The 16,789-nt window shown below is 43.2% G+C and overlaps 1 protein-coding gene across 5 annotated transcripts in view; it reads right to left on the reverse strand.

The window, feature by feature from the left end:
- The window catches only part of PIAS2 (protein inhibitor of activated STAT 2), a 940,364-nt gene that overhangs the window by 182,968 nt on the left and 740,607 nt on the right, over positions 1-16,789 (reverse strand). For all 5 annotated transcript variants that reach the window (XM_069626926.1, XM_069626927.1, XM_069626930.1 and 2 more), the window contains one exon: positions 1,898-2,066. In XM_069626926.1, the coding sequence (XP_069483027.1) occupies positions 1,898-2,066 (169 nt within the window). The remainder of the gene's footprint in view (positions 1-1,897; positions 2,067-16,789) is intronic.

The following is a 16,789-nucleotide window of genomic DNA, read 5'->3' on the forward strand; positions in this document are numbered from 1 at the left end:
TTTAGTGCTACCCTGTGTCTCCCCTCTTGCCATAGGAACCGTCTACACAGTTTCTTAAGGTCCCAAAAGAATTGCCTCGGCATATTGAACGGGATGTTGCTTAAGCAATGCATAAGCCTAGATAGTGCAATCATTTTTAGGAGTGTGGCTCTCCCTGCTATGGACAACGGCAGCCTACCCCAAAACTCCAACGATTTCTCCAACCTCTCTCTAGCTCGCGTCGTGTTTAGAGCGTGCTCTATCTTGGGGTCATGGTGTATATTCACCCCAAGGTATCTGAACGAGTCGGTGTACCATGGCAGGGGCAGAGCCGGCAAGTTTTTCTTTTCAATGGCCCTCATCGCGCCCCGATGAGGGTCTATGTTCTTAACTACTTATAAAGCAGTGATTTAGTTAAAAAAGGCTCATCTCCTCATCGGCTACTCGTCACTTACTATTCCAGTTTATTGCTTTGTTTGAATGACCAAGTCTGTAACCCGCCTTTTTGATTATGGCTTCCTTTCAGACTTCCTGTATTGGAGCATTCCACTCAGTCGTTGAAAACGAATGAATGAATACTCTTTGGACAACACCGAAGTATGCGTGAATAAGGTAATAAGGCTCCCTAAAAAATGTCACAATCACTGATATGTATGTGGGTCAGTGCGATAAAAAAAAAGTGGTCAATGTTCTTTTTATTATATGTGTATTAATACATTCCATTGTATATTGTCAGACTGACTATTACCATCCTTTATATATGCTTAGAAAGATGGTACCATCACTGTTTGTGTCAATAATTTTCTCCAGCTAGTTGTGCAACACAAAAGGGTAGCTTTTTTGGAACTTTTTCTTGATGATGGCCATCCCTATAATGGCCTAGTCTTGTGTATCAGAAAACAAACGTGGCATCGGAGTTTGGCGCATTTGTATTAACTATACAAACCTCGCGCATCCCGGATATTAGGACCATCCTACCTTCATCATAAAATAAAACAAACCTTTCCCTCCTTCTTAAATGACAAATGTATAAAAGAAATATATAAAGGAAAGGAAAAATAGTATCTCAAAAGAAATGTCAGAATGGCTTAGGTAACAAATCCCTACCCCACTTTGTGAAGCACAGGGTCTCGAGAGTTTCTTAAAAGCATAAGTGGTTGGCACAGTTCTACTGGTACAATTCAACAGTTTAGGCTTGGGCTTCAAGCTTTTGACAGTTCAACAAGTTCTTTAGGCTTCGTCCATTTTGCCACAAATGTAATTCTTAACTTGTACTTTACCACAGTTCACCACAGGCTTCTCTCTGCTGGGCTCGAGCCTGTCTTTCTTTTCTCTTTGTGGGGGTTCCCTTCCCCAAGACAATTCATACAACTTTTATGTTACTTTACTTTCAATGTCGAAGACTTTCGAAACTGCAAGGATTTTACATAGACCTCTGCATGACCACTTCGACCTCTTTTTAACCAAATGAACAATCTTCATCAACTCCTAACACCAATGCTTCTTGGGACTTGTAGTTCCTTGGAATTATCCTTTCTTTCCTTCGCCTACTTGGCATGTTTAAAGCTCACGATTGGCACTACTGGTGTACTAAAGTTCATATACTTCGGTTTCCCATTCAAGTAACTTCATTCAGGGTAGCAGTTTATTTTTTGCCTTCGCTTCCCGCTTGTTTATGCAGGACTAACAAAAAAAGCAATAAAGCCCCTTCAAACGTACAAAAGGCAGAAGTGATAGTTCTCTTTACAAATGCATACACATAGAAAATAGAAATGCAAGTATGAAAACATGCAGTAATGGATCGAACGTAAACCTAAATGTTGATATGTTTAGCAAAAGTAAACCATATTTGTGACTGGTGTACTGAAGGGTCTTTATAAAACTGAATAATATCTGAAGTAACTTTAACACAACTGACCCTTTGGCTGGGCTCTCCTTTGTTTCCGATTCAAGTATGCATTTCTTTTTTGGAGGAGGATCCTCCTCTTCTTCCGAACTTTCTATCGTCAAGTCAATAACATCTGACTTTTTCCTGTTGGTCTCATTGGTATTTGTCATCGAACAAGCTTTGCTGAATGCACTGGAACCTGCAAAAAAGCAAAAGAAATATTGGTCTAATGATATAATTCACTAGACAAACTTGCCTGCAGAACTTGTGATGGTACATGAATGTTACAAAATGACATACGAGCCCTCATACATAAAGATACTGCAATAATTAATGGTCTAGCACAATTCATTTACACTTTATCATTGGTAGAAATGATTTCTAGAAACATACACATTCAAAAAATTATTTCTTTTGCCAACAAGAAAGTTAATCAGTGTAAAAAAAAAACCTCCAATTCTAGTCATATTAAATGCTGATGGTGTATTTAGAACCCAGGCCTCCTGGTCTAAAGGTCTGCAATATAGCCACAAGACAATCTATTTAAAATGTTATATTTTCCCCTACCAAAAGAAAAGATGGACTAAGTTATAAAATATAATGGGAAGCACTATAATTATACAATAACATGGGAAGCACTATAATTATGGTACTGAAACTCTAGGTTAAGTCTTTACCCAGGAACTGAACAGTATTTCTGTCACGGAACCCAAGCGAATTCTGTGCTTCCCCGTCTCCCATTACACTTGGCAACAACCTGCTCCACTTTGTTATCATTGTCCCTTTGTCTTTTCCTCAGTCCATTGCCGACTTCTGATTTTGTTTATAATTTTGAGTCTTCAGAATCACATTACAGATTGACAGTTGCCTCCCTATAACCAAACGTTGCTCGCTATCAGTAATGGGGTCAAGGCCCTTGACTTGATGATACATTGTTTTGGTATCTTGCGTTATAGAAGACTTAAGACTTCATCCTTTAACATTCAACATTTCCTGCTCTTTCAATGTTTCACTTGACATTTTACTCCCATTGTCAATACGTTTATATTTATCCAAAGATGGTGTCTTCAAACAGATTTTCTTTCACAACAAGTATCAACTGGTATTCTTTCAGTTGCTTTTAGAATTAAAATAGATTTTACTTCACAACTAATATAACTTTGTATTCCTTCCATAAGTGTTATCATTTCCTTCGTCTTTACTTTTGTCAAACATGTCGGGTGCCTTTATCCCAGCATTAGATGTGTTAAATGACCTTTCCTTAGTATTACATCTCCCAACATGTATCAGTTGTCTATTCTCTGTGTTTATCATACTTGATTTGGGCCCTTGGCCCCTGTTCCCAGGTACAAATATTAAAGTCCCTTTATGTGGTGTCTTGGATGACATGCCACAACATGCATCAGTCTTTCCTCCATTATAAGATTTGTATTCGGCCTCTGGCTTTTTTGCCAGCATATAACAGTTTAGGTCTACTTATATAGCATTTTAGAAAATGTGTCCCAACATGCATCAGTTTTCTTAATCAAGTTTCGCGATGGGTACTCAAGTTACATATCTAGACGGCAAAAACCTCCTATGGTTCACTGGCTCACTGCTTTCTCAAAGTTGTCAGGGACTCAGCATGCATCAACTTTTCAGGTACAACAATTCACAAGTCCGCCCTCAGCGAGTCAGCTTTCTGCATATGAACCTTTCATCAGCTTATTAAAACCTAGTATCTCTTCTCAGTTCTAGGGGTTCTCTTGCTTTGTTCTCAGGACTGTGTATTTCATGTCTCATCTCCACATAAAGGTGTATCCTTCCTTATTGGATCCAGCTTTTTCTTGCAAGTATCTACTTGAAAGACTAATTATGCTCATTCTCTCTTCACAGGGACTACGAGTCTCCAGGCATAAAGGGGAGATCACTTCTAATTGTCATTTGAGTGACAAAAATCAACTAGAATAGGGGACTCCTCTTTCTCAATCCATGCACCCACCATCTGGAACTCGATCACATTAACCAGACGCTGCATAGAAGATTACCTCGCCTTCAGGAAGGCTCTCAAATCCTGGCTCTACCCTTTGACAGCCTGACAGACTCAGCCCATCTCCTGGATGAATTATTTCTCACCCCCTGAAGGGAATGCTAGGGCACCCGTGGGGTCGGAAAATGGGCACATATCACCCCCCCCGAGCCCCATCGACTGCATCTCAGACAAGCATCTATGATAAACTGTGCAAGAACTTTATGACCAGGTTTCAGTCTTTCTTCACTGGAATGTCTAGCACGGCATCACAACGAAACATAACGGGAGCTCGCCCGGCACTGCCCACCCACCTTCATACTTCTCAATAAACACTACTATATTACACACACCCAAAACACGCATCATGTCGTCCAATGAAATACAGCTGAAACCCACGCTAAATTCAGGCCAGTCGTTTACATAATCCCCTCTGACTCACCCGCTCCCTTGACAAGTTGTCATGGCACCCATTCTCTCACCTGATAACTATGAGTTGCTGCTAAGGAAACTAGCCACACCCTACCCTCCTCGTGCTGGCTGAAAACGCACACACACATTTTAGAAATCCTTTCTTCACCTCTCACATCTCTGACTATGTTTTGCCGAAGGGCGTTCATCCCCACCGCACTTCGAGGCCATACCAATGGCAGTAGGAACTATACAAATTAACATACCATAGCATAACTTATACAGTGGCAGCCATTTTGGTAACACTGTGTATGCCAATCAAGCACCTTGACAGCAAGGATAATCTCAGGGATATAGCTCCCAGCTCCCTTCTTAAATCCTCAATCCCTGGGATAAAGTGCTAATTTTCACAGATGCACGGCTAAACTCACCTTCAGGAAATGGTGACCAGCTCCACAGCTCGGGATTTGTGATGCAAATGAAATTAAGTCACATTTCAACAACTACGTTTTGCTCTACACTGACTGCCTTATTTGTCCTGGATGCCCAGGCTGGGTGGCGTATACTAGACTACTCACCTGTGACACTCAGGACCCTTTGTGGGTCACCTAAAAGACATCCAGAGATACTGCTATTTTGTGGTGGACTTCTTAAATTCAGTATATGGCATTGAGTGCCTTAGAAATGTAAAGCCTATGCTGATCTGTTTTAACAACTATTTCTATGATTTAGCCCATGCATTTTATTTGTAATAAGTGCTTGTGATCTACAGTAGTGTGTAACCTATAGTGGGTTAGAGAGACACACACGCACACATACACTTTGATTCTTTTGTACTTACCTTTGAATATTTAAAGTGTGCCTGCGTTTTACTGTAATAAATTAGGAGTTACTTTTGTACTTACCTGTGAGGGTCTTTTTATTTACTATTTCTACACAACAGTGCCCCCGTCATTGTTAGTTCAGCCTTACTGCTTGGTCTTTGCTACTTTTTTAGTGGTTCAGCTCAACTGGGGCTGTGAAAGCCTTGCTAACCCTAAATTGACTTTTCCAAGTCCTACCACAGGTAGGAACTTTAAAATACCCTCCTAACAACTTAGATATAAACAGAACTCTGGGAGACATTGTCCTTGCCCGTTTGTATTTCAGGCGTATGATATCCTACATATACATAAGGAAGACCCAGCTAGGCACTAACCGTATATATTTATCATACATATCCAAGTTTCCTCACACAGTATGACAACAGCTGGCACAGACCCAAATGTGACAAGGGTACAGGATGAAGGGAAAGGAAAGGTCTACCTTGTTTAGGGTCTGCGTTTCCTCTCTCAGCCGCAGCAATCGCGGTGCCAGTGCCAGCCGGAGCTCTTTATACAATTCGATACCGAACATATCAGAACCCGGGGCCTTCCCTTATGCGAGCGACGCAATTGCAGCAGTTACCTCCTCCACCATGACCGGCTGATCCAGAGCACTCGGATTTTAGAAATCCTTTCTTCACCTCTCACATCTCTGACTATGGTTTGCCAAAGGGCGTTCATCCCCACCGCACTTTGAGGCCATACCAATGGCAGTAGGCGCTATACAAATTAACATACCATAGCATAACTTATACAGTGCCAGCCATTTTGGAAACTGTGTATGCCCGTTATTTGGTTTCCTTCCAATCCTTCTCTGCTTTGGGAAGAAGGGAAAAGGTGTCTGCCAAATAAGGCAATTACTCTATTTTTCTGTTGAATTTCAAGCGTGTGTGTCCCGAAAGGGTAAAATGGATCCCTCTACTGTGTGACACACAGGCAAGCAAAACATGAAATATGCCTTAGGCACTATCTTTGAATACCAACATATTTTAGGGGGCTAGGGAGAAGATGCTACACGCCTCAGAGTGCATGCTATAGGGACATATACGTTAGATTAGGGGTGACTAGCACCAGGCCTCCATGCCTGCAAACCTGACGTGTTTTCAGGACAACCCTCATTAATATTCAGAAGATGAATTGGCATACATTTAGAATCAGTGTATGCACATTTATCTCATTGATATTAAGGAGGGATATCCTGACAATCTGACATGTTTCTGGCCTTCGAGACCAGGAGTTGGACAACCCTGCATTAGATATTTTAAGAACACATGGTGAATTCTAGGTTGCTCTGGTCTTTATTTTGAGAAATGCAGTGAGAGAGCTAGTGACTGTTTAATATGAAGTTAGATTATGTTGTACAGTCATTTTAGAGAATCCTCCAAGTTTTTCACTGAGTTCCCCACTAAACAAAGCTATCAGACAACTAGGTAACTTTCCACAAAAAACATTCTCACTGATTTCTGATTCTGACATTTCTCCTTTTGATCTCCTTTAAAGAGGTTCTGCAATTTAGCAAGATTTTGTATATAATAAAAACACTTTGGGCAGAGTTGACCGCACTGCAAGAACCTCTCTCCTGATAAGGAGACTGTTTGAACTGACACATTAACTTGGGGCGGCGAACCATGATCACCAAGTACATTCTGGTGAAAGTGGCATAATGGCTTCATTGAGATATGAGATTAGTCAGTAGTTGGCCCATAAGGGTGGTACTATTCAGTCGGCACATGAAGTATGCATGTTTCTAGAGGCCAGGACAATTCCTTTGCTGCGCATGGTTTCAGGCGGTTTATGGTCTTTCCATCTTAAAATTTCCAACTAAAGTTTTTTCATCGAAAAAAGGTTTTGTTGGAAACCTTTTTGATGGAAATGCTAGATTCCGTTTCAGGCAGGGTCATCACAACTGCTCGACTGCCATATGTTTGAATGAACAAAAAGATGTCTGTAGGCTGAGAGTATATGCTGATGATTTATTTATTTAATGTTCATTTATATGGTAACATCCACGGTGCACAGAATGCTTTGTGTTGCCCAAGGAACATCATAAAAGGTTTGCAGTGTTGTCGGGTCACAAAGGAGTGGGTAAAGTATTCTGGGTTGGACACCAGATTCATGCTTAAGATCATGCCTCATTAAGGTTCACGAGGGTCATTAAAAATCTTCAAAAATAAACACATGTTCCAATTTCCATCTTGTTCTTCGTTGGTCCAGCTCTCACTTTCACCACATGTTGATAGCTTTGACCTGGTTTAGGATTTCTGATTCTTAAGGGGGTTGCAGCAATTTTAGTGTGTTGAAGATGTTCCAGTTGAGGTACTCACAGGTGTTCCCATCCTCATTCCTTTATGCAGCAGGGTTGGAATCAGAAGTTTTGTTTGAACCGTCCTGATGCAGTTTCTGCAGAGACCTCTGTTTAGGGCTATGCAATGACTAACCTTAAGGTAGGTTTAGCTTCCCTTTGGGCTGTGTATGTGCCTACCTTAAAATGGTAATATGGCTGAACTCTAGGAGGGCGTTGTAGGCTGACACAAAGGTAGCATTAGCCCATATACACTTATCAATAGGAAATTCACCATAATAGTGTACTGAAAAATATACATACTTATGTAAGCCATGTAGAGACCAATTTTAGATAAAAAGTACAATCGCAACAAAGTGCAAAGTATAAAAATACCTTCTGTATTATAAAAACAGTAAATGTCAGTTAAGACCTGTTGTGAAGCAGCATACAGACGTCGGTAAGTTGAATTTACATTTATTCAAGATAAATGAAGGCAAAAAGACCCCCAAGCATACGAGATCCTACCCCATCAAATCCTCCATCAACTGACCAGCTTAGAACGTAAACATGACATTAAAGCGAACATTCCAGTGACATCATAGAGACATCCTGCTCTTGTTATGTAACATAAGCACAAGCTCTCTCTGCTCCCAGAGAGAAACATCATCATAACACATCTCCCTCCATTTTTTTTTTGAGAATTCATTAACACACTTAAACAACTACAATAAAATTTTAACCCAACTGTCAGTTATACAATAGAGTTCTCCTTTCACACATGACCCCTCTTCACAGTAGCTATCCTATTCTTGTTCCACACCTGTCCACCGGTCACACGTACCGCACCCTTCATGACTGCCACCACTCTGACCGGATCCGAATAAAGGGAATCCCCTTTCTTTTTGAGAAACCCTTTCCTTATCCTGACCCAATCTCCACATTCCACACGCAATTCTTTCTTTCCTCTTCTCATATTTTCACGCATGACCCATTCTGTTTTTTTTTTTTACCAGTGACTTCCTTACTTGATCCACCACCAGGTCGGACTCCCTACGCCTACCAAGCCAAGGTGGGCACGTTATAGAAAACGGCTTCCTGCCCCTCATAAGCTCAAATGGGCATAATCCGGTTACAGAATGTGGCGCCATTCTAAGAGCCCACATCCTGTTTTGTATCATGGCTAACTTGTCCAAACCACAGTCCTCTCCCATCCTTACACTCTCCATCACACATCTATTCATCCTCTCAACAACACCATTTGATTCAGGGGGATATAACAAAGTCCTCTTATGTCCCACTCCACATCTTCTAAAATAACTGGTGAAATCTTCTCCTATAAATTGGGGACCATTGTCTGTCAAGACAGTTTCTGGTAAACCTTCATTAGCAAAAATCTCTTGCAAAACTCTTATCATGCTCTCCCCCGTGATATCTCTGACAATTTTAAAGTTTGTCCACCTGGAAAATAAATCCACAACCAACACAACATATTTTCCGCGACCATAACCTAATTCCACGGGGCCCAGAATGTCCATGGCAATATCACTCCATATCCTGGATGGGAGACCTACATCCACCAATGGCTGTTTCCTGGCTACAATGCCCTTACCACTCCTGATACAAAAATGACAATTTGCCAGGACTGCCTCTATTTCCTTGTCAAATCCTGGCCACCAATAGTCTTCTCTCAAAACACCCTTTGTCTTAGTAACTCCAATGTGACCGCTGTGTGCCAATTCTATAACCTTCTTCCTCAACCCAATGGGGACAATGGTCCTACCCCATCTGAACAAAATATCCTCATTTACAGACAACTCGTCCTTCACTTCCCAATATGGCTTGGTATCTTCCTCCAATGCCTGCTTATTTGGCCATGATCCAGACACAACATATGGAATTACTCTGTTGATTACATGGGGCCTCATTAGGACCCAGGCGGATTTCGCGGTGCTAAATGCACCGCGAAGCATGGCGGAAAGCCGCCGATAGCGCCATGGGGGTTGGCGGATTCACCGCCCCATTCCGACCTTGGCGGAGCGGTGAATCCCCATTCCCCATTTTACCCTTCCCCATTCCCATTTTTGCCCCATAGGGTATAATGGGAGTGGGGAAGGAGTTAATTACGCCACCGTAAAATACGGTGGCGTAATTAACAACGAGGTCCCGTAGCGCCATGGTTTTCTCCGCCTGGTAAAACCAGCCGGAAAAGGCCGCCATGGCGCTACGGGAACTCGTAGTATGGCGGAGAGGTACGCCATGCACTACGCTGGCGTAAAACCCTCTCCGCCAGGGTCCTAATGAGGCCCATGGTCTCCTTTCATACCCTCTAACCACTCTCGTTTGGAGACTATGCCATCAGTATTAACAAATACTAATTCTAAATCTTCATTCTCCACATTCTCAGGGTTTGCAACTCCAATCCTGGACAGGCTGTCCGCCAAAATATTTCCCTTCCCAGGAATGATTTCTATTTTAAAACAGTGCGTCTGCATCCTGGTGACCCAACCTGCCACCCGGCGTGAAACTTTGTCAAGGCCCTTATTCTCAAATATCGTTTTTAGGGGCTTATGATCAATGCGTATTGTAAATTCAACACCCCACACAAAACTCTTGAAATGTTCAACAGCCCAGAAACAAGCTAAAGCCTCTTTCTCGATGACCGAATATCTCATCACTGCTCCTCTGAGACCCCTTGATGCATGAGCTATAATGCTTTCAGAACCATCAACTTGTTTCTGAGACAATACGGCTCCCAAACCACCCTCACTGGCGTCAACAGTAATAATGGTAGGCTTCCTAGTGTCAAAACATCGTAACGGACGAGCCATATCTATATCTTCTTTGATACTATTGAACTCTTCCTCACACCGATTATTCCACACGAAGTCAGCACCCTTTCTCAATATTTTCCTTAATTCCTGAACTTTATCGGCATAGTTCGTAACAAATTTCTGGTAAAATTCTGTCATTCCTAGAAATGAACGAAGTTCACTTTTATTCCTAGGCGTTTCTATATTTCTTATAGAATTCACCATATCTTCTTTGGGTCTTATCCCATCTCCCGACACTTGATGACCCAGATATTCCACTCTCGTCACAGCAAACTTACATTTCTCCCCTTTCACCGTGATACCTCTCTCCTCAAACATCTTAAACACCTTGCACAGATTTTTGTCATGTTCCTCTAAAGTCTCTCCGCTCACCAATACATCATCCTGAAAACAAAAAACGCCCTTCATCCCTCTCAACAAACGATCCATGATCTTCTGGAAAACTGAAGAGGCGGATGCCAACCCAAATGGCATCCTCCTAAATTGGAACACACCCTCATGTGTTACAAATGCAGTGATTTTCCTACAGGCCTCCTCCAACTCCACTTGATGATAGGCTGATGCCATATCCAGTTTGGAAAAATATTTTCCCCTGCCCACCCTGGTCAATAACTCTCCCATGTTGGGCAGGGGATACCTGTCCACCAACACACATTTGTTTAACTCACGCATATCAACGCACAGCCTCAAATCCCCTGAACTCTTCTTCACTATCACCACTGGGGAAACCCACTCTACTCCCCCAGCTCTCTCAATTACACCTGACGCCAACAATTTTTGTAATTTCCTCTTCACACTGCCTCGTAAAGCAAACGGTACAGGGCTGAGCTTAGCCACTACAGGCACGCTGTCCTTCTTCAAAATTATCTGGTGTTGAAACCCTTTTATTTTTCCCAGAGACTCATCAAACACTTTCCTATACTCTGACATATATTTCCCATGAATCACAGGTTCTTCGGAAACTTGTAACACTTGGTCTGGATGGTTGGGATCAAGCCTAATTCCCAAATTCTTTTGTTCTCTCCATCCTAGTAAAGATTGTCCCTTCTTAGTGATATACACCTTCCCATCACAACATCGACCTTTAAACTCGAACTTACTCCACACGTACCCTAACAACTCGATTCGATCTTGATTGTAACTTCCTGGACTTATGTCCGGTTTTGACAGTGGTGATACATTCCCTCTCAACTCTGCTTCAAATATACTCCTAGAAATAAGCGTTATTTTTGACCCGGAGTCAGCCATTAACGACAGCTTGAAACCATTCACACTCACAGTGGCATATGGACGCTCACAGTCATCCACATCATCACCAACAACATTAACCGTATTGACAATAACATTCTGAGAAGGGACAACAACAACTTCGTCATCTGACGATTTCCTATCCTCCTCTTCATTCACATAAAAGACTTTTCTTTGGTTATCTTGTCCAAATTGGAAATTCTTGCAACATGACATAAAATTTCCTCTCCTTCTGCATTTGGTGCAAACAGTCCTTCGTCCTGGGCAAACTACAGAGGATGCAAAATGAGTTGCACTAGCGCAACGATAACAAAGTCTATCATCTTTCCTCTCCTCTCTTTTCTCATCTTTCTGACAAGTATTTTGACTCCTTCTTTCCTCCGGAATGGTCCTGCTTGACTGTCTAGTTCTTCCTCTTCTTTTGTGCTTTCCTTCCGCTATGTTCAGTACCTCTGGTTTTGCTTCCTTAGTATCTTCTCCTTCATTTCTGGACAACTTGGCCACACATGCTAACGACTGCTTTACTCTTTTAGCCAAATCCAATACTTCATCTAAATTTGGTTCATCTTTTAGCCATAATTCTTCCCGTATTTTGTTAGATCGACAATGTGTCATGAATTGATCTCGAATATGTTCAACAAAACTACCTTGAAATTTACAGGCTATGGCCAGATGCCGCAAAGCAGTGACGTAATCTTCAACAGACTCCCCCTGTGCTTGAACACGCATGCGAAAGTTGTAACGTTCCAAAATTGTGCTCCTTTTTGGATTGAAATGCTTGTCGAGTTTCAATAATGCAATTGCAATTTCAAATTCATTCAAATTATCCCCACTACCGTCTCCTTCTAGTTGTGGTAGTGTGTCAAAAATTCTCTGGCCTTCAAAGCCCAAAAAATGCAACAATAAGGCCAGCTTCCTCTCACCAGAATAAGACTTACCACCAGCTGCCCTCATATAGTGCATGAAACCTTTGCGCCATTGCTGCCAAGCAATCTTTGCCATTCCTGGGGTCGGCATAAAAATGGGAGGACCTGATATGCCTGGAAGACCTGCCATGACTGTCTGGATGGTGATATGTACTGTTGGTGTGGTTTCTGGGTGGCTCTATATCCCCAAGTAACTCAGTTTACTTGCAATAACTCTCAGCAATTCTCTTCTTCCAAAAAATGTTGTGGATGAATATATATATAGGGGTACAACTCCTTCCTAGTCAATGTGATAATTGTCTGTCCCTCTTGGACGCTGTGTGGCACTGCTTTGAAACCAAAGTCGCACGTGTTTTAAACCATACTATCGACTGCCCTTTTACTATACGATATACGGTACCTTGGATACAGAGTCTCGGTTGATCAGCCTCACTACCTATTATACATAATACGGTAGTTGCGTTTGGATCAATCCGCCGGGGCTCTTTAGTGGGATCACAGTCAGTAAAGACGAAGGATAAACAACACTACTTAACTTCGCCGGATAAAGGCGATGAACGTCGTCATGCAGACTCAGACACTACTCAGAGGAGCCGCTCGACGCCGCAGCTGGGCAGAGGAGTCTCTGAGATCAGCTTCGATCTCTCCTGCGCAGATTCGCGGCTTCCCTTTCCCCGCTCGACGCCGCAGCTGGGCGGAGCAGTCCCCGCTTTGCCAGGCGGGCTCCAGGAGAAAGAACGGCTTTTCCTCCACAGCGGCATGCACAGGTAGGAACGGAGGCGGGCTCCCCGTGGGCTGCTCAACGCGTCTGCGGAGCGGCCCGGACAACCCGAACAAGTCCTGGATAGGAAGGGTGTGGGCCGTGAGGGCTGTGAGCAGCAACAACGTGGCCTAGCGAGTCTCTCGATCCGGGACACAGCTGCAGTTGATGCGGTTGCCGCTCGGCGCAGGTGCTGGCGGTCGGTGCTTTAATCTTCACGGAGGTCTGCGTCTAGGCCTTCACTTCACCTGCCGGGCAACAGATGCTTCTTACTTCACGATCTCATCCTCGTCGCCATTGTTGTGAAGCAGCATACAGACGCCGGTAAGTTGAATATACATTTATTCAAGATAAATGAAGGCAAAAAGACCCCCCGAGCATACGAGATCCTTCCCCATCAAATCCTCCATCAACTCACCAACTTAGAACGTAAACATGACATGAAAGCGAACATTCCAGTGACATCATAGAGACATCCTGCTCTTGTTATGTAACATAAGCACAAGCTCTCTCTGCTCCCAGAGAGAAACATCATCATAACAAGACCCTCCATACCACAACATAAAGTGACAAGGGGGAGGGGGAAAAGCAGACATTAAAACATACAGGTAAACTACCTAATGCCTGTATAAAAACAGTACACTGTCAAAAAAGACACAACACAATCCTTACTATATTGTAGGTCCACTATATGGTGATAGGCAAACAACATATAGGAGGCAAGGGTTGGGGAGAATTGGGAACTAGACATTAACCCACAGTTAAAATAAGTCATTCCGGATCCATAGTACCAACACCAAAAAACTCACAGCATGTACATATTCATGGGACTGATTTACGCCCTCCACTGTAACCCTTTCCTTAGAAATCCATCCCTCCTTCCTTCCTTGCTTCCTCTTGGGGTAGATGGCTGTGACCTCAGTGTAGGAGATGTTAGAAACAGCAGCCGAGCATGTGATATCAGAGGGGAGGAAGTGGACAGAGTGGAAGTACCAGCTGCTAAGAAGAAAAAGGGGAGCAACCAATAGGTAAAAAGAGCAGGAAGGTATAAGGGGGCAGGTTGGCCCAAGGCAGGCTAAGAAGGCGTGAGCAGGACAAAAAAGAAAGACTCATAGCAGAGGGGAGGGACGCCACGACCAAAAGAGATAGAGACCCCTTGGTTGAGGGAGAGCAGTATGAAGGACTTGGTTCTAGATTTTACTTTGTCCTGTTTTGTTAACTAGTGTTAATAAAGTACCGTGGGCAATCTTTTCTATGTTCAGTCTTCTGTGCCACGTGATGGGGTGCAAGATAGACAATCCTACTCATACTGCCCTGGGCCCAACATCCACTAGCTTGGGGTGGCAACCAGCCCCGAATCACTCACTTGCTTGTCCCCAGAGCCAGCAAGGGACTTATCACAGTGCCAATCAAGCACATTGACAGCAAGGATAAACTCAGGGATATAGCTCCCAGCTCCCTTCTTAAATCCTCAATCCCTGGGATAAAGTGCTCATTTCCAGAGATGCACTGCTAAGCTCACCTTCAGGAAATGGAATGGTGACCAGCTACACAGCTCGGGATTTGTGATGCAAATGAAATTAAGTCACATTTCAACAGCTACGTTTTGCTCTACACTGACAGCCTTATTTGTCTTCAACTCCCAGGCTGGGTGGCGTCTACTAGACTACTCACCTGTGACACTCAGGACCCTTTTGTGGGTCACCTAAAAGACATCCAGAGACATTGCTATTTTGGGATGGACTTCTTAAATTCAGTATATGGCATTGAGTGCCTTAGAAATGTAAAGCCTATTCTCTGATCTGTTTTAACAACTATTTCTATGATTTAGCCCATGCATTTTATTTGTAATAAGTGCTTGTGCACCACAGTAGTGTGTAACCTATAGTGGGTTAGCCACACACACTATATGTATTTGATTCTTTTGTATTTACCTTTGAATATTTAAAGTGTGCCTGAGTTTATTACTGCAATAAATTAGGAGTTACTTTTGTACTTACCTTTGAGGGTCTTTTTATTTACTATTTCTACACAACCGTGCCCCCGTCCTTGTTAGTTCAGCCTTACTGCTTGGTCTTTGCTACTTTGAGTGGTTTAGCTCTACTGGCGTTGTGAAAGCCTTGCTAATCCTAAATTGACTTTTCCAAGTCCTACCACAGGTAGGAACTTTAAAAAACCCTCCTAACAACTTACATATAAACAGTACTCTGGGAGACATTGTCCTTGCCCGTGTGTATGTCATGCATGTCCTACATATACATAAGGAAGACCCAGCTAGGCACTAACCTTATATATTTATCATACATATCCAATATCCAAGTTTCCTCACACAGTATGACAACAGCTGGCACAGACCCAAATATGACAAGGGTACAGGATCAAGGGAAAGGAAAGGACTACCTTGTTTAGGGTCTGCGTTTCCTCCCACAGCCGCAGCAATCGCGGTGCCAGTGCCAGCCGGAGCTCTTTATACAATTCAATAACAAACACATCAGATCCCGGGGCCTTCCCTGACGCCAGCGACACAATCGCAGCAGTTACCTCCTCCACCATGATCGGCTGATCCAGAGAAAAGCACGTTTTATCAGGCAGGACTGGGAAACCAACGTTCCCTATGTAGTTGTCCAGCTCCACATCCGTACACATATCGGAATTGGCATAGAGTGCTGCATAATAATGGTGGAACTCCTCATTCAAATTCCCACTAGCAGTTACTACCGTTACCCCCGTGAACCTCTGATTCCAGTGATGTGTTGCATCCTCCTCTCACTCTGCACCACTCCAGCAAGGAGGCGGTCCCGCCTATCTGCTTCCCCGTATTTGCATGCCTGGGCTGGTCTTGCCATGTACCTGACTTTCTTATCTGTCAGTTCCCTAAATTTCAACAGGTTCCCTTTAATTAACCCCAGTAATGCCCTGTCATTGGAAGCACCGTAGTCATTCTCGAGTCGCCTCAACTGAGTTTCAACCTCCTGTAATTCTTGGCAAATCTCCTTCAACATCCCTGTGGTCATGGAGCTCATTTCTCCCCGTAACCATACCTTGAATTCTTCCCACACTGTGGCGAACCTTGGGTCCAAACCCCAATTTCTTTTTTTTAAAACCTTCAATTTTTCCTCTAAAGATGACCATGCACCAGCATATATTAGTATTGTGGGAGACATCTTCCATAGTAGGCAAGGTGTAGTGGGCCATTCCCACATAACAGACATCTCAACAAGTGAGTGAGCAGATAGGGTCCTCGGAAGTAGAACATGCCTGCACCCGTGACATCCATCCAGCCGATATTAACCAATAATCTATCCTAGACTGTTCAGCATGGACCGACGAGTATAATGTGTATTCTGCCACACCTGGAGTCCGATCTCTCCAGACATCTATTAGTCCCAACTAGGACATAAGCGGTCTGATCATTGGTGCCGTACCAGACAGACTGCACTGAATGGTTCTCTATCAGTCCAGTGCACAATCCAGTACAGTATTAAAATCTCCTCCCTGCATTACAGGGGTGGCAGCTCCTAAGTATCCTGGATAAATCACTGTAGAATCCAGGGTCATCGATATCAGGGCCATATATATGACCAACCGCAC

This window comes from Ambystoma mexicanum, chromosome 6p (genome assembly GCF_040938575.1).
Source record: "Ambystoma mexicanum isolate Mex_15411 chromosome 6p, UKY_AmexF1_1, whole genome shotgun sequence".
In the NCBI taxonomy this organism is placed as follows: Eukaryota; Metazoa; Chordata; class Amphibia; order Caudata; family Ambystomatidae; genus Ambystoma; species Ambystoma mexicanum.